The following is a 23,849-nucleotide window of genomic DNA, read 5'->3' on the forward strand; positions in this document are numbered from 1 at the left end:
CCCTTGCAGTAGCTCAAGGGCCAGGTTAAAACATCTGGAGGACTGGATGTGGCCCCCTAGGCTGTAGTTTGCCCATGCCTGCCTTAGCTAGTCACTCGGATAGTATATTAATGAAGCCATCTGGGTATGATAAAAGATGTACAGTTGCAAACTATATGCACATTGAGACAACACAGCTCTTTGTCTCCCCTAGTGATGACATATTACTTCTTAAACACAATATCATCGTCTTAAACACGATAGCATCATCATCTGATCTAAAGGGAAAATTCTTCAATCAAGTCTACTTTTGTCTAGGATGCAAAGTGACTTGACTACAATTCAAAACGCTTCAGAAGCGTACACAGAATATTTTAAAAAGTAGTATTTGCATGACCCACACTACAGAACTGCCATTAAATTGTCATCCATGAAGATCTCTACCCTACCTGAGGCTTAAAGTATCTTTGTGTTATAGAAGTGACAAAATAAGGCTGTGGTGACACAAGTGTCACTCAAATCTGGAGAGACCATAAAACTGCAAATAGTTTGGCTGAAAAGCAAGATGATTCACAATTATTCAAATGAGGTCTCCAGAGTTTTGTGGCACCATGTATATCTAAAAAACTAACATGTTAACTCCCAGATGTTTTACTGTAAAAACAAAAAAACAAAAAAAACCACTGTTCTTAGTATTGCTCAAGTCTATCTGAATATTTATTGATTTATTTTGCACAAAAGACAAATGTTTGGATAAAGCTGAATGATGAAGATATTCTACTATTATACCTCAGTATCAGAAACAATATAACCAGGGGTAAGAGACAGATTCTTTGTGGAAATAACTGAAGTGCACTGCTACAGCAGCAAAATTTACATTGAAACATATTGTTTAATTAGAGTGAACAGTCCTCCTTGCTGCCAGCGTTACTTCCTTTGTATGCTGGTGGAGCTAAAATATTAAGAGGAATGAGTGAAAGCCTGTAATACTTTGGGGTGAAATGCTTCATTCAGAGAGGTCAAATGGTTGTTTACCTGTGATCAATATTAGTTTAAATAGCAAAATTGTATAAGCTATTATTCTTGTTTCAGAAAGTTTCTCTGCTTATGAGGGCAAGTAAACGTTTAACATATCAAAGTTATCACACTATAGTTAGCCTACATTAGCTGCTGAACATATTGTAGCTTATAGCGCTACAGCAATATTTTAGACGAGTATGATAAAATTTTTCTCCCAGTAGTCCAGGATTGTTCACTACTGTGTATTTTCTATTGTTTTTAATATTTTGTCCAGTCAATAGGGCTCCACCTCTATTGTTGCAAGGTTATTCCACAACCTAGAAGTTCTTATTAGGACATTTCTTATGTCCCTGCTTTTTAGCCTAATTTTTTCAGTTTTGATCTTAAGTGGCTCCAAGGTTATATTAAGTTCACAGTATACTTAACTACTTTGATAGCACTACATCTCAGGTCACTGAAAAACAGGATGTAAACATCCCAGAGCTATGATTACTTCAGACTGATCTATAATAACTGTTCAAGTGTGTCTGCTTCAAAAGGATAGTCTATTTGTAGTTTAATACATGCATTATACCTTGATTAGGAAATTAATCTTCTAACCTAACTCATCTTACTACACTATGAATGAAAACTCTAAGGGAAAAAAAGCAAATTTGACTTCCCTTATTAAAGCTAGCTCCTTGACTACTGAAGGTATTTTATGTCAAAGTACAACGGAATTATCAACTTTCCTAAAGAAAACTGTTCATTTTGCGTAGTATAGCAGGTGAAGAGCATCTCATCATGCATAGTTTTAAATTAAGTTTAACTGCAACTGAGCTGGCTACTTGGAGTTATGCACCCTTGCCAAAGAAAGGTTACAATCAATTAATTAAAAGAAAAAAAAATCTATATATATATACACTGCAAAACAGCCAAGCAGATGGCCCCAGCAAGCAATGTGCTGACTTGTGAGATCCTAGTACAGTTATACAGACATTAAAATCTTGAAAAATATAGGATCTTTTAAAAGGCATGGGTAAAAGTCCTCATGTCCCTCAAAGATCTAACCATACCATTCTGCTGCTGCTGAAACTGTGAAAGGCAGAAAGGCAGTTGTGATCAATATACTAATATGGCAGTGGTGATGAAGGACTTGGGCAAAGGGTTGACTCTCTGCTGTAATGCACTGAACTGCTTGATTCAGACTTGTTTACTTCCTTTTACTCAATGTCTTGTTTAAGTTAGGAGGCGCTACAAGTGACTCAGTAAGGATTTTCCCATACCTGGTGTCACAGGATTAAAATAGCATTCAAGTCTTTAAAATGCATAAACTGTCAGTTGTATTCAGAATAAGTGCGAGGACACAAGGTTCGTATTCTTAAAAGTTCACATCACAATAGTGCCAAATATCACTTGGAGATTACAGAATTATGAGGCCAATATATCTTTAAATATATTTTTATATCTATCTTTAAAATATTTCCAGTCTATGTATACAAGTTCACAGAATATAATGTTTAGAACAGAACAAATGCAGTTGTATTACAAAAAGCATCTAATTTAGAACAGCATCTGGAATTAGAAGATTATCTTCTGATAACATTGGACCAGAGTTCTCTTGGTACTGAATCTACTCTGGTCCAAGTGTAAAAACTGATCTCCCTTATGTTCCAACTAAACCTTGATCCTCATGCCAAAAGGATGTAGCACAGACCACATCACTTATTTATTTTTTTTATTTTTTTAAACAAGGGTTGTCAAGGTTCCTTCCCAACTCTGAACTCTACGGTACAGATGTGGGGACCTGCATGAAAAACCCCCTAAGCTTATTTTTACTAGCTTAGCTTAAAACTTCCCCAAGATACAAAACTATTTTACCTTTTGCCCTTGGACCTTATCCCTGCCACCACCAAGCGTCTAACAAATATATAACAGGGAAAGAGCCCGCTTGGAAACGTCTTTCCCCCCCAAAATCCTCCCAAACCCTACACCCCCTTTCCTGGGGAAGGCTTGATAAAAATCCTCACCAATTTGCATCAGTGAACACAGATCCAAACCCTTGGATCTTAAGAACAATGAAAAAGCAATCAGGTTCTTAAAGGAAGAATTTTAATTGAAGAAAAAGTAAAAGAATCACCTTTGTAAAATCAGGATGGTAAATACCTTACAGGGTAATCAGATTCTAAACATAGAGAATCCCTCTAGGCAAAACCTTAAGTTACAAAAAGACACAAACACAGGAATATACATTCCATTCAGCACAGCTTATTTTATCAGCCATTTAAACAAAACAGAATCTAACGCATATCTAGCTAGATTATTTACTAAGTTCCAAGACTCTATTCCTTTTCTGTTCCCGGCAAAAGCATCACACAGACAGAGAACCTTTGTTTTTCCCCCCCTCCAGCTTTGAAAATATCTGGTCTCCTCATTGGTCATTTTGGTCAGGTGCCAGCAAGGTTATCCTAGCTTCTTAACCCTTTACAGGTGAAAGGGTTTTTCCTCTGGCCAGGAGGGATTTTAAAAGTGTTTACCCTTCCCTTTATATTTATGACAAGGGTGAACCCAATCCCCCTGTGCATCTGTAAAAGGCCAAAATGGTAAAAACAGGCGTGCTCTGTAGTATAACATATATATACTGTATACACACAAAGATATATTAAAAGAATGTTAAGATTGCAAAAATCAAGAGCTCAAAAATTAGGAAATGTCAAAATTAAGGGTGTCTACACAATCTTAATTTGGCCTTCCTGCGCATATGCATTACGATACAGTCTTTAATTACACAGTCACATACTATTCTTTCCACAGAATCTCTCATTCTGTATACAGCAATGGTCAAACTTTTCAGGGTCGTGCCCCCGCTTATATCTTTCTGCACTCCCCCCTACCCTCAGGCCATGGCTGAGAGCAGGACCGCAGCTCATGGGGCGTGGGGGTGGGGCGCTCTGGGTGCAGCACTGTCAGCTGGGGCCAGGAGTGGAGTTGTGTGGTGGACCCCCACAACCCCTGTGGGGGTTGGACTGGGCACCAGCCGTGTCTCCGCCGACCTGAATGGTCCTCCATGCCCCCTTAGGGAGAGCACGCCCCACACTTTGAGGAACTCTGGTGTACAGGCTGAACCTACTCTGGAGATGTCAGGGTTGGATAGTGAAGGAAACCTGTCTGTAGGGCCCCTGCTTCTTTGGTTATAGAAGCTGAAAGGTGTCAGTGAATAAAACAGGGAACTGCAGGAAGATAAAGGATGATCTCATGGTTAAAGTAGCTGAATGCCACCATGGGAATCTGGATTCTAATGTTACCTCTGCCAGAGTTCCTAGGCAATATTGAGCAAGTCACTTAAAACTTTTCACAGTGTGTTCCTCAATGTTCTGGTGCGCGACTTGAAGACCTAAGGTCTCATATACAGAAGTGCTGAGCACTCAAAGCTGCAACTGACTTGAAGCCTTGGGAACTGTGGTTTGAACACAGAAAGTGCTATATAATGCTAAATATTCTGGTTACAATGAAAACAGTTTTTTATAATGGGAAGTGTCTGGTCACCTTAATAAGCAGTGCTACCAGACCCACCTATAATTCCTTTTTAATACATGTCACAATTTATCCAGGATGAATGATACTGCTCCACATGAACTTTCAGAATATTCCAGAGAACAATCTATAGTCTTTCCCCATCCCTGTCTCCCCAAGGAAAAGAAAAGTCTGCATTTGGAAACATTCATAATCTAATGTACAGTAACTATTTTTGATAGGTAACACTAACAAATTGATCTACTCCCTTCTTCTGGCAAAAATCATGAGGTTCCCAACAGGACTTTTCCAAGTACGTTAGCACTTCATGCCTAAGCTAATTTTTTTAATGGATCAGTTTTCAGAATCATGGCCAACCTTTCTGAAATCCAGAACTTTTTAATTTAATGAAAATCACAGATGGCAAACTTATTCTGGCAGCCTCAGTAGTAATTCAAACTGACTAGAAATAAAACCTGTCATTAAGTGTAAAGCTGGCCCCAAACAAGGTCATTGCTTTACTCAAAAATGGATTTTCCATTCCATCAGTGACATGGTAATAGTTCTTGTTATGCATATATCCAGAGTGATTTGTGCAATATAAGAAACTATATACTAGTCATGCTTTTTATGCCAAATATTTAAGCATTGACAACATACCCAGCATTGTACAAAGCTGACAGACTGCCCCGAAGATTTCACAATGAAAACACAATTTAAGTTGCATCCTTTGTCACCGAACTGCCATACCACCTCTTCCCTGCCCCTTTTTGTTTGTTTTTTTTTGTTTGAAAAAATGTCCCAAAAAAAGAGGCAAAAGTGACAGGTTTTTATAAATGCAAATAGATGCCAACATTCTATTATCAGGCAATGACTCAAGTTTTTTTTAAAATAGAATCAGTTTTACTTCCTGGTTTTAGAGGCTCAGGAAATCACTTAGTAGTCTTAAATTAATCCCACCAGGACTGTTTTGGATTACATGAACATGATGCAAGGACACCTGGATAGCCTTTCCACTCTAGCCGCATGACCCGTTTTAATGAGCAAAGTAATGATAGAATACATTAAACAGAACCATGTTTCAAGAGAAAAGGAGGACTTGTGGCACCTTAGAGACTAACAAATTTATTTGAGCATAAGCTTTCGTGAGCTGTAGCTCATGAAAGGTTATGCTCAAATAAATTGGTTAGTCTCTAAGGTGCCACAAGTCCTCCTTTTCTTTTTGCGGATACAGACTAACATGGCTGCTACTCTGAAACCTGTTTCAAGAGAGAAGACCAAGCAGGTGACATTCATGCAGTGCAGTCATGTAGAAACCCAACAGTGAAACACCCTTGAAACATACACCAGTAAAGACTCCCCAGCCATTTTTTAATTTAAAAAAATCACAATATGTTTAATACACAATGTAGGGATAGATGATTTCACATTATAGAGTATAGGTGAGGCTAGTAGCACTGCCTACTAAGGTTGCTTAACACTTTCCATTATACAACCATTTTCAGTTGCTTATAACTTTATCAAATAAACTGTTGGGGCAGAAGTTGTCCATGCCCGGTACATGTAATCATGTATTATGATAGTCTTTAATCACATGTAATTACATTGCCCAAGGGGGCTGCATTAAAGTTCCACAAGCAACCTTAATTCGAGCATTTCCTAACTTTGGAGTTCTTGATTTTGAAACTCTATAATAATGTTCTTTAAACATACTGTGTGTGCAATTTCCTAGGCTTTTTAAAAAGCAAATGGAATTTTTAATAATTCCATTTTGTGGCACCATATTGACCCCTACCTGGATCATCAGCAGGATTAGAACCTTTAGGTCCACCGCATATAACATTGCTACTAGACAAGAAGGAAATGAGACACACAGTGCCTGAGAGTTTCACAGGTATTTGCTGACAGCAGAGGCATGGAGAGATTCAGCAACCTTGGGTTCCATTCCAGGGTCTGGAGGGGGGTGTGCTCTACTGAACACAGACTCTCCTCCTCCATTACTGCAACCAGTCCCTGACCCAGTCCTGTCTCTTCCTCACAACGAGCTCATTGACATAATCCCCTGCCCAGTCTCCAACTCCACTCCTCCAGATGTCTCATCCCAGTCTCCCTGCTCAGTCAAGCCAGATCTTCCACTCTGGGCTCTGAGTCCCAAGCTTCCCTTTCTGTCCCAACGCTGTGTCCCCAGTCCTTGCTCAGCCAATCCCAGTTCCCGCTCCTGGCTTCTTGTCCAATCTTATCTCTCCTCTGCTTCTCAGTCCTAGTCTCCTTCCCCAAGCCACTGATCCAATCTCAGCCTCTCCAGTCCCTAGCTCCTTGTCCTAATCACTTTGCCCAGCCAATCCTAGTTCCCCCACTACACCTCAGCTCCTTGTCAGATCGGTCTTCCCTCTCTCCCACTGGTTCCTAATCCCAGCTCCTTATAAAACCTGTCTCTTCCCTTCCACTGGCTCCCAAACCCAGTCCCATTGTCCAGTGAGTCCCAGTCACCATTCCCTCCCACACCAGTTCCCAGAATTCCTCTCCCCAGCCTCCTCTCCCAGTCTTTTTGTCCAGTCAGTCTCAGTTTCTCTGCCCACAATTCGGTCAAGTCCCAGTCTTAGACTCTTTGTCCCCATCTATTCCTTTCTGTCTCCCTAGTTCAGCTTTTGTCCCCCTCTGCATTCAATCCAACTTCCTCCTTCATGCTGCCAAGGTGCCAACAAGGGGAGCGGGGTGGGGGAAGAGAAGGGGGTCACTGCGCACATAGGAGATACAGGCTTCCTGCTCTCAGTACCAGTACCAGGCCCTACCCCAGCCCAGAATTGCTGTGAACAGGCACCACAGGAAAAGTCCAGCTGTGCCACTATAGCCCTGCGCTGGAGGAAGCGTGCTCAGTTACTCTGTGGGGATGGAATATGCACAATTCAGTAAGCACTTGGAGCTGTGAGGGGCTCAAGTATGCTCAGTGAGGATAGAATCTGCAGAGATTGTAGTCTCTATTTAGCAAATGTGAACTGACATTTGTCAAAGGTGTGTAACTTGAACAAATAATACTCATATTTTCATGGGGATGACAAAAAACCACATCCCTGATACAAAGGCCACCACCACACCAATTTCAAAATTTTAGCTAGAGGCAGACACCCAGAATGGAAAATTTAAGATCAAATTGTTAAAGTGTAGCAAAGTTAAAGTTTTGGGAAGTGTTGGGCAATATTAGTAATAGGTGATACTAACAGCCCTGCCTATAATTTCACATACATTTGAAATGAGAGTGCAATCAGGAAGATTAAATATTACTATTACATCCCTCTTTTGGGGAGGTTTACATTCTTTTTCCTTCCTGATTTAATTCACTTTTCTTATAAGTATCTCCTATAGAGTCCTCAGCGTCTTCCTTCTCTCCTTCCATCTCTCTCTCTCTTTTTTAAGATACATATACAAAATTTATTTCCCCCACATTTCCTGTTTTTCCTTTCCTCTCCCCTCAAATTTACCATACTTCTCTAAATTACATTAATCTTTCTTCTGCCTATCCCAACAGCAGTTGACATCTATACACAAGACCTGAACACACCAATAGCCACAGACATAAGAAGAACACCTCAAGGCTAGGACAACACCAACAATGGTCCAGTGGTTAAGATGCTAACCTGGGACCTGGGAAATCCAGGATCCAATCCCAGCATTGCAACAGACTTCCTGTGTGACCATGGGCAAGTCACTTAGTCTGTGCCTCAGTTCCCTTTGTAGAACTAGAACAACAGTAATTACCTACCTCACAGGGATGTTTGAGGATAAATACATTCAAGATCGTAAGGCATTTAGAGGCTGTGTAATTAGTCATACAGATGTCCAGAATAGGGAAGCCCACCCTAGCTATTAAGAAAAGAGCAGGTACTGGGATTCCTTGACTCCTACTTCAGGGAGTTCTCCATCTTTTATAGCCTTTTGAGCTAGGAGTTGCCTGAAATGTTATGACCCCTATTCTCCCCAAAACACATTTGACTGCTAAGGGAGAAACATTGTGTGTTCCCCATCCACTCAAGAACCTCCAAATGGGCTGGGAGGAGAGGCCATACTACTCTTCTCCCAGATTCCTGCACATTGTGATGGAGTTTTCGGCTATCCTACTGCTCAGTCACTTTCTGGCTTAGCTGAAGGGTACGTGTCTTCATTACTGTAACTCCTCCAGTTTCCATTTTTAAGCAATGCTCTTCAGTAAATAGCTCTAGTGCAGTGGTTTTCAACCCAGGGGTCCCCGGACTATGTCTAAAATTTCCAAAGGGGTCTGCAAAAGGAAATTTCTTAGGGATCCACAAATGAAAAAAGGTTGAAAACCACTGCTCTAGTGCAAGTCCCCGCTGCTGCTCATGGTTCCCCCGCACACCAAAGTGAAACTGACATGGTTCTTTTGAATTTCACTGCTACCCACAGGGTTCTGATTAGTTTTCACTCTCATAAACTTAGCAAGACTTTAACAGCAGAACTGCCTGGCTGTGTCCTTGGCAAGACAACACTTCTAGCTTTAATGCTTGTTTTATATTGGGAAGGTTCATGCACGCAAGCAGGGCTAGAATTTTATTTATTTTAATGAAAGCTTAAATTCTGTAGCAGTTGATGGTACTTTCACAGGAAAACTGCTTATCACTGGCAAGGAGAATTTTCAAGGCCTGGACAATGGAATTGTGATTGCTTATTCCAGGGCTGAATTTAGCCCTCTACATTCAGCTTAACCGAAATATGTAGTTTCCTGAAAACTTCTTCAATTTGGATCCATGATATGCAATAGCACAAGTTCAGAGATCCCAGTGATATCTGAGCACAATTCAGTGTTCAGAATTTCAGTCTAACCTTTTTCTTTCAGTGTAGGAGGCCTTCCACAAGATATGCACTAAATTAACAAAAGAAATAGCCTTCCTAAATTGCTAAGATGAATATTTAGCTAAAAAGCAAGATAGCATCTGTAAAGGGCAGGAAAGAGGGAGGGGTGAAACAAGACTTTCATATTAAAGACACCAATGGGGATAATGGTAGTATAGTCAAAAGTGACAGAATGCGGAGAACTGAGGAAAGTTATATTGGGTCACAAAGTTTAAGTTAACAGCAACACCTTCAGAAGGAGATGGATGGATGGAGGGAGGGAGGGAGGGAGGAGAGAGAGAGAGAGAGAGAGAGAAAGAAATGTGGGATGTAGTGAGAGAAGACTGTCCAGAAAGGAAAGGTGGATTTGTGAGTTAGTGTTAAGACGGTAGCTGAAAAACAGACAGATCAGACTGCCCCAAATAAAGCGTATAAAAGGATAACGGATAGTAGCTGAGGAAAAAGCTCTGTAGGTCTCAAAGCAGGAAAGACAAGGGCAATGGCCCACCAAGAGACATCAACTATCAAAGGTAGGAAGCAAACAAGGAGTCATAAAAGCCCAGAGAGGACTTGATATCAGGAAGGAGGGTGTGCCTGATTGTAAAATGCAGCAGAGAGGACAAAATGAAATCCAGGCCCCTGAGATTTTAGCCAGAAAGTCAAAATGAAATCAAGAGAGCAGAAATCAGGTTAGAAGAGATCCAGGGTGGAGTTCAAAAAGAGGAACATGGCAACACTAGGGAATGGCACATTCAGTGTGCTTGGAGATGTAGAGGCAAAAGGAGATGAGCTGCTAATTGGAGAGGCAGGTGTGATAAAGGATGAGGATTTTTTGAGGTTGGTAGAGAAAAGAACTTTAATTTGAAGCCGCCAGTGGAAAGAAAGGGAGGGGAGGAGAATGAGTTTAAACTTTGTAAGTGGGAGGGGATGAGGTTGAGGGGGCAGGAGGAAAGGTTTTGGTGTTGTTTTTTTTTTGGAAAATCCCGGGAAGTGGGTGGGCGCAAGCCCACCCATTGCTAAAGGCCCCTCCCCCAGCCTAGCGGGAGGGACCACTGGACGCAGGGACCAACTGATTACGGGGGACAACTAATGAAAAACGGGGCGGGAGTGAGGGTCAAAGGTTCGAAATAAGGATGCCGGATGGAGACACCGAGCAGAGAACCGGCCCGGACAGCGCCCACTGCTCCTCAAAGCTGTCGAGGGAGCCGGTGGACGCTGCCCAGTGGAACTCTGCCCGGATGCATGAAACTAGGGAGGAACAGAAATAGGCCCCGCAGTCGCAGAGCACCCCCTCGTCCAACATCCTCCTCCTGGTACTGTAGATGGAGACTTTGGCCAGATCCAGGAGGAGGTTGACGAGGAGGTCTCGCGACTTCGTGGGGCCACGGATAGGGTGTGCAAAAAGGAACAAGTGTGGGGAAAAGTGCAGCCAGAACCTCAACAAGAAGTTCTGGAGGAGCCGGAATAGGGGCTGCAACCTGGCGCATTTGAGATAGGCGTGTGCCAGGTTCTCCCTCACGCCGCAAAAGGGGCAGGCCTCAGATGTAGGGGTGAACCACGGCAGGTGCACGCCCGTGCTCATGGCTCCATGAAGGAGCCGCCAACTAATGTCCTCGGCAGGCCGTGGGACCAAGGTGGAATAAAGGCTGGCCCACTAGGGCTCCTCACCCTCTTTAGGTGGAAGATAGTCCCACCATTTGGTGTCGGAGCGGGACACAAGGGTGAGGAAATGTAACGTATGGAGCATGAGCATGTATAGATGGTTTCTGGGCGCGGTTCGAAACCAGACTGGCTGCAGGGTAAGCAGCCAGCTCAGAGTGTGGGAATGGAGAGGCCGGGGGGGGGCTCGCGGTACAGGGGCCCAAGAAATATGTCCGGAGGGCCAGGTATGAGGGTTGGGCGGGGAACGCCCTCTCGCAGGGCTCGCTGCAGGAAAGCGAGAGAATCGGGTGACAAGGCGGCCTTCACCTCCCGGAGTACGCGCCCAGGGGTGGGAAGGGTGGAAAGCCCCATGTATTGTCCGAGCACGCGGGGCTCTACCCAATCCCCTGTCGTAGTCCAGGAGGTCTCTGACTCTGGTGGTTTCTGCAAGGACCAACCTCCGACACACCGCGGGAGACTCCACCACCTGCACACGGAGGTCGAGGTTGTGTAGCAGGGGCTCCGCGAGGAGGTCCGCTCCCTCAGTGGCCACAAATGACCTGGCCGCCGAAAAAAGCTTCCAGGTCCAGAGGAGGTCCTGGTAGAAGACCGCCAGCTCGGAGAGGTCTCGCGGAAGGCCTCTCAGATGGAGAAAAAAGAGCTGCCGGTCATATCGGAGCCCTCTGAGGCGGCGGAAGAAGGCGTGCGCCAAGGTACTCCACGCTGGACTACCTGCACTATAAAGGAGCCTCTGCAGGGCCTGGAGGCGGAAGACTATTGTTGTGACCTACCTTTCTTTCTAACTATAGATCTTGTTGATATTTTATTTAAAATCAGCAAAATCCCACATGGAGATAGAAGAGAAAGGAGGAGTTTAGGAGAGAGTTAAAGGTTGCAAATAAGTGCCAAGGGTTATGGTATTCTAATGGAAAAGTAGTGTAATTTGGCAAAGAAGAGAGAACTAAAGACAGACTCAGGCAGCTGAGTACCTCCCTCTAGGCACTGAGTACCTAACTTCCACCAGGACATCAACAGGAGTCATGAGGGGGGACCTCCATCAGCATTTCACAGGACCAGGCACTCAGACATTAGCCAGAGTTTTGAGTGTTAAGTGGCTCCTTTATCTCAGGGCCAATTATATCATTTAAGATATTAGTCTCTATCATCTTGGAAAGGAATAACCAAGATCTCAAATCCACTGAAAAATCCATTCAGTGTCCCAAAACTATTAACTAACTTCAGTCTCCATCTCCTTAGCCAAGAACAACCAACAACCAAACAAAAAAAATTCCCAGCTGATTTAGCACAGTCAAACTACATAGCTAAATGTATTAAGGGTAAATGCACAGAGTTTATCAGCCTGATAAGTTTGTTCTCCCCTCAAGAGTTTAAATGTCTAACTAAGGCAGCAGACAAATTCCAGATTAAGCTGCTGGACTTTTTAAAAAAGTTTTATGGCTTGAGAGGAAGCAGAAACTGGCCAAAATATCACTACTCAGGAGGCATAATCATGATTCACATGGTCTATTGCTTCCTCCTTTCTTCTATTTACCTGGCCCAAAACATAAGTAGAGAGTGAATTGCCATCTGAGAAACGTCAAAAAATCTTAAGACTGAAGAAACTCCTCCAACCCTCAAATCACTAGCAGAATAGAGATATTGTATTATTTATTCTAAAACAAGGTTTTATGTTAAAATGTAAAACACAATGTCAACACACGCGCTGATGCATGAACTCACCTGACATTATCTGTTCAAGCCTGTGGATCAGTGATTTTTTAGCACATTCAATATCAGGACTTGGATAATCAAGTACCTGCCTGCACCAAACTAATGGACTAACAGATTTCTGCACTGGAGTCAGTTTCTTCTTTGGTGATGTATATAACCTAAGAGAGGAAAAATTATATGATGTTAGGTAAGTGGACAGATGATTGGACATTTTAAGAAAATACTAGGTACTATGCAATTTTTGTTCTCAGCTACCAAAAGGGGAGCAAAAGTCAACATTGGTAGACAAACTGCACATTTACTTTGGTCATTCGTAAAGCCAATGTGGTGTTCTTCTCATCAGCCCTCTTCCAAATACTCTAAAGAAAGAGAATCATCCAATACCCAAGAGCACAGCCACTACAATCACAACCAACATACAAATAAATCCGAGGAAAGTTATCCAGCTTACAAAAAAATAAGCAGGAAGAATTTTCAAAAAATATGGTAAGTACTTACTGTACCCCTTAAAGTGGTGTAAAAGGGGTATCCGATAAACCTTCGCCAGGTCTACAGTAGGAGTGCTTTGCTAACTACATTATCAAAGTGCTCCTGGTGTAGACATGGTTTATACCAGCAAAACTGTACTTCTATTGCTTTTTTCCAACCCCTAACCCCATTCCCACCCTCCAAGAAAGATGAGCTATACTGACAAAAGAAGTGCAGTTTTCCCAGTATAGCTGTGTCTACTCTAGGGGCATTTGCCAGCACAGCTGTGTTAGTCCAAGATCACACCTCTTCACACCCATGATCAACAAAGCAATGCCAGAAAAGGTTTGTAGTATAGAAAGTGAAATTCATATTACATAATAGAAGCTCAGTTGATAACATACAGATATACTGGATTTGATTTTCAGATATGCTAAGCACTTGTAGCTCCCACCAATTTCTACCGTTATCTGAAAATCAGAGGCATTGTTACTTTTTATACCAACTTAGTGTACAAGGAATTGCATACAAATTATGCCATTTTATAACCAGGTCAAATTTCCAAATCTTTTAAAAACCAAACACACATTTTCCAGTTATTTTAAAGAAAAAAAAAATCTATCTTTATACCAGGTTTAGTAATGTGGGCATATTAATTGTGATATGGAAATCCTGATTTATGCATTTATGGTTTTGGCCTTAAAGTGGCATTAACTTTAAGAGAAAGGAAAGAGAGCATCAAGGAGTTGCGGAGCTGCTTTTATACATCTCCATACATTAAGCTGCAGCAACTGGTAACCACAAGAATAACCAAACAGTGAGGTTATAAAGTTGGGCACCATGGCACCAAAGGTAAATAGCTAATGTATAAACTATTGTAGTGCCCTTGTACGTAAAATAATGTTCAGTTATGTTTTCATATAAACAAACCTTAACGTTCTCTATTTGAACTGAAGCTACAACTATTCTTCACTGAGGACTAACCACAAGTTTGAATTTTTTAAGTTCAGCCATCTGAGTATTTTCCCCCCCAAAAAAATTCCTAAGGGAAAATGGTATTTCCCAGACATGTACCCCAAATAGTGAAGATTTAAAATCAGACAACATCTCATCTCATCTTTAGGTTAAAACCAAAGTTTGAAAGTTTTAGCCCTAAAGAAAAGAGAAAGTTTGAAGTACAGAATATCGATAGAAGCCAATTTGCAACCTTAACTCTAGCTTTTGATGCTGCAAGAGCTCTAAATACATGCACACAAAAATAAATAATGGAATCAGGGCTTGTATTACCATCAACTACTCATCTAATGATAGCCTTTAAATTCCAACTAAACAGGATTCCAACTTAAGTATTGTAGTTTAGGAACATATGACAAGCTAAGTTAGCCACTCCTCTATACAAAACAGATGGTCAAAAATTCCCATTTCCTTTGTGCCAAACACATCAGCAACACAGTAATTACTTTCCATAGCTCTAGAAGAAGAGTGAAATTAACTGATTTTGACTCAGCCAAGGTTTCAAAACTTGGTTGAATAGAGCTGATGAACTTTACAAAGGTTTACTATCCTGAAATTGACATTCCCTATATGGACCTTCTGAAGGGACATGATTTTCGGGAGGAAGAGAAGGGTACAAAAGACCCTCACTAATGAATGAGCAGACCAATTTTTTTTAAAGCATGCTTTAAGCCACTTCTCCCTCAGAAATGTTTTAATTGTTTTTTCATATACAATAGGGTAAACATCAGTGTTATCCACCAGTTGTTCATAATTTGGGGGGGAAGGGAAGGAGTACTAGGTCCCTTTCCTATGAAGTGATGTTATTTACTACATTTATATAAAACAGGTATACTGCAAAATAGAGAGAGAATACAAAAACTGATTTGACTGTTCTGCTAGTTTCCGAGATTCTAAATGCTCAGTTGGCACTACCAAAAGAGGGTTATTTTTGTAGCTATGTACTACTTGGGCCATTTTATATTCTATTTTACAAGCTCTTTTGGTCTCCTGAATGATTTTGTTCATGATTATACTCAGTGTTTAATTTTAATTAATACCCTGAATACTGAACGTCAAAACTTACATTTCATTTACTAAAAGTTCTGCATCCTGGTGGACTGGTTTAAACTTACAAATGAAGGAACTCAGAGACATTATATTTCTCTACCAGATGAAAGATCAAAAAGGAAAGTCTCTCACATGGCCATGAATGTGTAGCACCATTCAGTTTAATATCTGATACATGCCTTCTCTGGGCATAATCACTGTCAGTAGATTAATCCTAAATTACAAAAGGGAAAGACCGAGATCAAAGTTGCTCTCCATCTAATATCAATCTTGCGACATCACAACTTGATGCTGTGAAGACTGACAATTCAGGCGATAGTGACAAGCTATTACATAAACATTAACGTAAGTCTCAAATTAATTCCTAAGCAAAGATTCTATGTTTAGAGACAACATTTGAGACTTGAAAGCTGTGCCGATATGGGCTGAGAAAATAAGGACTTTTTAAAAAAAAAAAAAAAAAAAGGCTAAACCCTTTTCCTTGTGAAAGAAAGAAGTAAGAGTTAAAATATGCATTTCTAAACACTAGGTGGGATTAAGAGTTTATCACTGATCTTCCTAAAGGTGACAGATGATTAAGGTTAAGGTTCTGTCATGGTTATTTTTAGAAAAAGTCATGAACAGGTCGTGGGCATTAAACAAAACTTCTCAGAAGCCTGCAACCTGTCCGTAACTTTAATTAAAAATAACAGGGCGCAGGTGGGTTTGAGGAGGCTGACCACCGCAAGGGCTGACAGCCCCAGCTGCAGGAGCTGAAGCCGAAGAAGTCACAGAATCCATCAATTCCGTGACTATATGGTATACTTACAGAGGATTCATACTACCCACTAGAGCGGACTTCTGGTTCTATAAATGTAAAGGCATTGGCAAAAGGTTGTTTTTTTTGTTTTGTTTTTTTTTTTTTTTTGAGTTGAGGGCCTCAGATCAGTGATTATTAGGGGTGCAGGAACCACTGGCAGCACTACAGCTGCTGTAATTCTCTGCTAGACAGCTGAGTAGCTAGCACCCACTCTGCCCATAAAGGACACCTCAACATCATCTGAAGCAGCATAGCATAGGACAGAGAACAAAGGACTCTTGTGCTCTAATCACAGCTCTGATTGCCATGAACTGTGTACTACCACCATTCAGTTTAATATCTGATACATCCCTTCCCTGGGGATAATCACTGTAAATGTAAAGACGTTGTGGCCTTAATTAATATCACAAGCTTTTTGCCACTTTGTCAACATGCTTCAGCCAGTTTCCATAAATTCCAAGGACAGAAGGGACCATTGTGATCATCTAGTCTGAACTTCTGTATAACACAGGTCATAGAACTTCCCCAAAATAATTCCTAGAGCACAGCTTTCAGAAAAACATCCAATCCTGACTTAAAAACGGTCAGTGACAGAGAATCCACCATGACTCTTAGTAAATTATTCCAATGGTTAATTACACCCACTGTTAAACATTTATGCCTGACTGCAAATCTGAATTTGTCTAGCTACAACTTCCAGCCATCGGATTGTGTTATACCTTTCTCTGTTAGACTGAGGAGCCCATTATTAAATACATGTTCCCCTTGCAGGTACTTATAGACTGTAATCAAGTCTCCCCTTAACCATCTCTTTGTTAAGCTAAATAGATTGAGATCCTTAAGTCTATCACTATAAAGCATGTTTTCTAATTATTTAATCATTCTCGTGGCCCTTCTCTGAACCCCCTCCAAATTATCAACATCCTTCTTGAATTGTAGACACCAAACTGGACATAATATTCCAGCAGCAGTCGCACCAGTCCCCAAAAGAGAGGTAATACAACCTTTACTCCTATCCAAGAGTCCCCTGCTTATACATGCTGTGACAAAGCTCTGTCCTTGTCTCAGTGGGTCCAGCGCTTCCTGGAGGATTTTGCTAGCCTCAGAGGCTCACTGTGACCCTACACGTAGCCCTTCTCTCTCTAGAGGCAAGGGTCACAGCCTACTAAGCCATTTTCATCATAAGCCAGCAAGGGAGGTGAGGAGAAGCCATCCTCCCTCGCACAGTCTCTGTTGTCTCCCAGTGTCAGTGATTAATCGGGGAGGGGGGAGCCCAGGTCTGCCCTCTACTCCGGGCTCCAGCCCAGGGACTCTAATAGTAGCAGCTATGGTAGCTGACTTTTTGGAAATAGGAAGTATACAATTCCCTGAGCCACTTCCCCACAGCAGCTCCCACCCAATATCTCCCTCACCATTACTTCAGGGCTTCCTTCCTTGCGCCTGATATGGTTTGTACTGCTTAGTTCCTCCAACAGCGGTGACTTTCTCCTACAGCTCCTGACATGCACACCCAGCTGACTAACAGAGAGGCTTTAATTCATTTCAGCCAGCCCCTAATTGGCTTCAGGTGTCCCAATCAACCTGGCTATCTTCCCTGCCTTCTGGAAAGATCTTCATAGAATCATAGAATATCAGGGTTGGAAGGGACCTCAGGAGGTCATCTAGTCCAACCCCCTGCTCAAAGCAGGACCAATCCCCAATTAAATCATCCCAGCCAGGGCTTTGTCAAGCCTGACCTTAAAAACTTCTAAGGAAGGAGATTCTACCACCTCCCTAGGTAACGCATGATCTTAATTGGCCTCAAGTGTCTTAATTGACCTGGAGCAGCTGCCATTTACTTATCCTGGTAACAGGGATTTGTTCAGCCTGGGGCTAATGTATCTGTCTCCCACTACTTTTCTATAGCCATCTGGCCTTGCCCTATCACAATCCATACACCTAAGAATTACATTAGCCCTTTTGGACACAAAGTCACACTGGAAGCACATATTCAGCTGATAGTGATACTTAAAAAAAACTGGGGATCATGGTAGCTGAGTCCCAGGATAGAATCCCCCACATCCTGTCTGATCTACATTCCTTGTTTCTAGATGTATACATTTAATCATATTAAAACGTATACAGTTTGCATGCGTCCAGCTTACCAAGCAATCCAGATCACTCTGTAGCAGTGACTTATCCTCTTCATTATTTACCACTCCTCCAATTTGTGTCATCTGCAAACTACCAGTGATGATTTTGTATTTTCTTCCAGGTCATTAACAAAAATGATAAACAGCATAAGGCCAAGAACGGATTCCTGTGGGACCCCTCTAGAAACACACCTGTTCAATGAGGATTCCCCATTTACATTTACATTTTGAGAACCATGACTTGGCTAGCTTTTAATCCATTTAATATCTTTCAGATTTTTTATTCAAAATGTCAGGCAGTACCAAATCAAATGCCCTACAGAAGTCTAAGTATATTACCTTTATCAACCAAACTTGTAAACTCATCAAAACATATCAAGTTAGTTTGACAACATCTATTTTCCAGAAACCCATGTTGATTGGCATTAATTATATTACCTTCCTTTCATTCTTCATTAATCAAGTCCTGTATCAGTTGCTCTTCCATTATCTTGCTCAGGATCAATGTCAGACTGACAGGCCTATAACTACCCAGGTCATCACATTTACCTTTTTTAAATACTGGCACAACATTAGCTTTCTTCCAGTTATCTGGAACTTCCCTGGTGTTCTAAGACTTACTGAAAAATCAACATTAACAGTCCAGCAAGCTGCTTACCCACATATTTTACAACACCTGGATGCTAGTTATCTGAACCTGCTGATTTAAAAATGTCTAACTTCAGTAGCTGCTGTTTATCCTCCTCCTGAAGTATCATTGGAATGGAAAGAGTATTATCATATGATATAACTATATGATCTGTTTTTTCCCCCAAATACTTCTGGAGAAGCTACTTCTAGGAATGGATGTGGCATTATCAATCAAGAGAAATATGGCAACTGCAAAAGTTCATGTTGTACAGCCTACTGTAGATCTAACTCAAAGTTTACGATGAAAGACCCCATAATCGCATGTTCAAGTGCGTGCCTCAGCACTATGCCTTTGAAGACCTGTCAAACATCTACAGTAATGGGAAAACCCCTTCTGTTACTGTAGAAAGCATCTACACTATCCATTGCAGAGGACAGCTGTAGCTGTGCCACTGTAGCACTTGTAGTGTAGACATGGCCTAAATAAAAAAACAAAAGCTGGAATTAACATCTTAGGGAAGCAAGCAGCAACATAAAATTTCTACTACTTGCCTGATGTCATCTCTCCCTAGCTTCATGTTAGGTTAAAACTTAGCATGAACTTTTGCAGGACAGGGAGCAGTTGTGTGAGACTGTGGTTCAGGACCTCAAAGTGGGTAGCCACCCCATTTTAATGGGGTTGCCAGGGCTGGTGTTAGAGTTACTGTGGCCCGGGGCCAAAGCCTGAGCCCCACCTCCCAGGGCCAAAGCTGCAGCCTGAGGGCTTCAGCCCTGGGCAGCAGGCTTCAGCTTCAGCAGTGGGTGGCAGGGCTCAAGTTACAGGCCCCCTTCTTGGAGCTGAAGCCTTTGGACTTGGGCTCCCCAGCCCAGGGTGGTGGGGCTCGAGCTTTCCCTCCTCCCCTCGCCTGGAGTGGTGGGGCTTGGGCAGGTTCAGGCTTTGGTTAGGGTGACCAGGTGTCCGGTTTTCGACTGGAACACCTGGTCGAAAAGGGACCCTGGAAGCTCCGGTCAGCACTGCCGACCAGACCATTATAGGTCCGGTAGGTGGTGCTGCGGTGCTGAGGCAGGCTAGTCCCTACCTGTTCTGGGGCACGGCGCTGCACCCCAGAAGCGGCCAGCAGGTCTGGCTCTTAGGTGGGGGGGAAGACCACGGAGCTCCGTGTGCTGCCCTCACCCCGAGCACAGGCTCCGCACTCCCATCAGCCAGTTCTCGGCCAATGGAAGCTGGTGGGCGCTGCCTGCGGGCGAGAGCAGCACGCACCAAGCCTCCTGTCCCCTCCTGCCTACTAGCGCCGGATCTGGCGGTCGCTTCCAGTGCACACACAACGTGGCGTCAGGACAGGCAGGGAGCCTGCCTTAGCCCCGCTGCGCTGCTGACCGGGAGCCGTGCAAGGTAAGCCTGTGCCCCAGCCCTCAGCCCCCCACAAATCTGGAGCCCCGTCCTGCACCCAAACCCATCTCCAGCCCCACCCCACAGCCAGCACCCCTAGCCAGAGCCCTCACTCCCTCCTGCACCCCAAGCTCCTGCCCCAGCCCAGTGAAAGTGAGTGAGGGTTGGGGAGAGTGAGCCATCGAGGGAGGGGGAATGTAGTGGACAGGGCCTCAGGGAAGGGACGGGGGTGAGGCCTTGGGGAAGGGGTGGGGCGAGGGTGTTCAGTTTTGTGTGATTAGAAAGTTGGCAACCCTAGCTTCGGTCCCCCCTCCTGGGGTCATGTAGTAATTTTTATTGTCATAAGAGTGTCATGGTGCAATGAAGTTTGAGAATCGCTGCCCTATGCCATACTTGCATATTGTGACATATAGCAGTGTTTGTCACAACTGTATTTCTCTCCTACGTGGTGCTATTAGGTACAGAATATCTCAACTTTTGACACTCATGCCATTCTGGTTACCCTGCCTAAGCATTACAGCTTTAGGATTAAGACCTTAAAATGTTCAACTATCTATTTCTCTCAAAATTTGCCAAAGGCACTTAAACTACAATAGAATAATCACTTGCCATGATTGATTTTAAAATGAAACCTTTTTTGGTTCTTCTTTTCTCCCCAAAACCTGGCAGGGGCATAGGACAAAAAGGAGACTAAGGAGTGAGCTTCATAGATGCATTTTTGCATTAGCATATCAAGAGTTCTGAATTGGGATTCATCAATTTTCTATTCAGTCAATCAGCTGTTGGTTCAGAATACCCAGGATACACAACGCCCAGTTGATCTCTGCCCACTGGAACAAAAGAAGAGTTTATTTCAAGATGGATTTATTCCTGATTACTCCTCACCTGTATATATGCCACCATGACCCAGATGGCTCTTCACAAATGTAGTGGCAGCAATATAGCAATTTTAGGATGAGGGTGGTTGGGGACAAGGGGACAAAGAACGGGAGGTGGAGAAGAGAATGGTCCTGGAGTCAAGTTAGCTCTGTTCAGTCATGTTAACAAACTGACAGCAAAACATCCAAAAGATGTCAGAGAGGCTGAAACATTGGATTGGATTGAGACACAAATCAGGAGTGAAGGTAGATTTGCAAATCACTGGAATAAAATTGACAGTTGACAGTCTGGACAGATAAAATAATCCACACAAAGGATATAGAGCAGGGGTGAGCAAACTTTTTGGCCTGAGGGCCACATCGGCGTTCCAAAACTGTATGGAGGGCGGGGTAGGGAAGGCTGTGCCTCCCCAAACAGCCTGGCCTCCGCCCCCATCCATCCCCTGACTGCCCACCTCAAAATCCCCGCCCAATCCACCCCCCCCGGCTCCCTGTCCCCTGACTACCCACTCCCAGAACCCCCTACCCCAACTAACCCCTTGGGACTCCACCCCCTGCTTCCTGTCCCATATCCACACCCCCGCCCCCTGACAGACCCTCCGGGACTCCCACACCTATCCAACCCACCTTGTTCCCCATCCCCTGATGGCCCCCCGGTCCTTCCCTCTCCCCCCCCCCCCCACTCCCTTACCATGCTGCTCAGAGCACCAGGACTGGCAGCCGCGCCATCCAGCCTGTCAAGGTTCCTTCCCCACTCCGAACTCCAGGGTACAGATGTGGGGACCTGCACAAAAACCTCCTAAGCTTACTTTTACCAGCTTAGGTTAAAATTTCCCCAAGGTACAAACTATTTTACCTTTTGCCCTTGGACTTTATCACTGCCACCACCAAACGTCTAACAGATATATAACCGGGAAAGAACCTGCTTGGAAACGTCTTTCCCCCCCAAAATCCTCCCAAGTCCTACACCCCCTTTCCTGGGGAAGGCTTGATAAAAATCCTCACCAATTTGCATTGGTGAACACAGACCCAAACCCTTGGATCTTAAGAACAATGAAAAAGCAATCAGGTTCTTAAAGGAAGAATTTTAATTGAAGAAAAAGTAAAAGAATCACCTTTGTAAAATCAGGATGGTAAATACCTTACAGGGTAATCAGATTCTAAACATAGAGAATCCCTCTAGGCAAAACCTTAAGTTACAAAAAGACACAAACACAGGAATATACATTCCATTCAGCACAGCTTATTTTATCAGCCATTTAAACAAAACAGAATCTAACGCATATCTAGCTAGATTACTTACTAAGTTCTAAGACTCCATTCCTTTTCTGTTCCCAGCAAAAGCATCACACAGACAGAGAGAACCTTTGTTTCTCCCCTCCCCACCCTCCAGCTTTGAAAGTATCTTGTCTCCCCATTGGTCATTTTGGTCAGGTGCCAGCGAGGTTATCCTAGCTTCTTAACCCTTTACAGGTGAAAGGGTTTTTCCTCTGGCCAGGAGGGATTTTAAAGGTGTTTATCCTTCCCTTTAAATTCACTGATTTTGTGGGGGGGGGTGGAGGGTGAGAAAACCTGGATTTGTGCTGGAAATGGCCCACCTGATGATCACTTTAGATAAACTATTACCAGCAGGACAGTGGGGTGGGAGGGGGTATTGTTTCATATTCTCTGTGTATATATAAAGTCTGCTGCAGTTTCCACGGTATGCATCCGATGAAGTGAGCTGTAGCTCACGAAAGCTCATGCTCAAATAAATTGGTTAGTCTCTAAGGTGCCACAAGTACTCCTTTTCTTTTTTCATCTTAAACCTGGTGCTTTTCCACTGGGGGGGGGGGGGGCGGCAGAGAGAGAAAAGATTCCCGCCTTGTGCCAAAGCCATATAAGGGAGTGGAACAGAACAAAGGGGGCTGCAATCATGAGAAATCCCCTAGCTACTACCTGAGCTGGAACAAGGGCTGTACCAGGGGAAAGGATTGTGCCCAGACTGGGAAGGCATCCAGTCTGTGATGGAAGCTTATTGAAACATCTGAGGGTGAGGTTTTATCTGCATTTAGTTTTAGGCATAGACTTGCGAGTTTTATTTTATTTTTCTTGGTAATTCACTTTTTTCTGTCTGTTACTACTTGGAACCACTTAAATCCTACTTTCTGTATTTAATAAAATCACTTTTTACTTATTATTTAACCCAGAGTATGCATTAATACCTGGGGGGGAAGGGGGGGGAACAGCTGTGCATTTCTATCAGTGTTATAGAGGGCGAAGAATTTTTGAGTTTACCCCGTATAGGCTTTATACAGGGTAAAACGGATTTATTTGGAGTTTGGACCCCATTGGGAGTTGGGCATCTAAGTATTAAAGACAGGAACACTTTTTAAGCTGCTTTCAGTTAAGCTTGCAGTTTGTGGGACATGGTTCAGACCTGGGTCTCTGTTTGTGGCCGCCAAGCGTGTCTGGCACAACCAGGCAGGGCTCTGCAGTCCCAAGCTGGCAGGGAAAGCAGGGGCAGAAGTAGTCTTGGCTCATCGGTTGGCAGTCCCAAAGGGGTTTCTGTGAAGCAACCCATCATGTCGTCTATTGAAGTTGTAGCAGAAGCTAAAGTTTACCAAAAATAGAGTTGCATATTTAAGAAGTCTTTTGTAGAGGTTAATAAATCAATAGTACTTTTGAATGTAAAGTTTGAAGAACCCCACAAAAGTTACCTGATTATTGCAGAAAAGCAGGTGAAATCAATATTTTTCCCATAATAAAACGTATACAGCTTCTTGTAGGCTTAACCTCTT

The 23,849-nt window shown here is 43.0% G+C and overlaps 1 protein-coding gene across 5 annotated transcripts in view; it reads right to left on the reverse strand.

Moving 5' to 3' along the window:
- Positions 1-23,849, reverse strand: part of SLAIN2 (SLAIN motif family member 2) — a 79,108-nt gene that overhangs the window by 49,704 nt on the left and 5,555 nt on the right. For all 5 annotated transcript variants that reach the window (XM_078852563.1, XM_078852561.1, XM_078852559.1 and 2 more), the window contains exon 2: positions 12,718-12,866. In XM_078852563.1, the coding sequence (XP_078708689.1) occupies positions 12,718-12,866 (149 nt within the window). The remainder of the gene's footprint in view (positions 1-12,717; positions 12,867-23,849) is intronic.

The sequence above is a fragment of the Lepidochelys kempii genome, chromosome 4, assembly GCF_965140285.1.
Source record: "Lepidochelys kempii isolate rLepKem1 chromosome 4, rLepKem1.hap1, whole genome shotgun sequence".
NCBI classification, from domain to species: Eukaryota; Metazoa; Chordata; order Testudines; family Cheloniidae; genus Lepidochelys; species Lepidochelys kempii.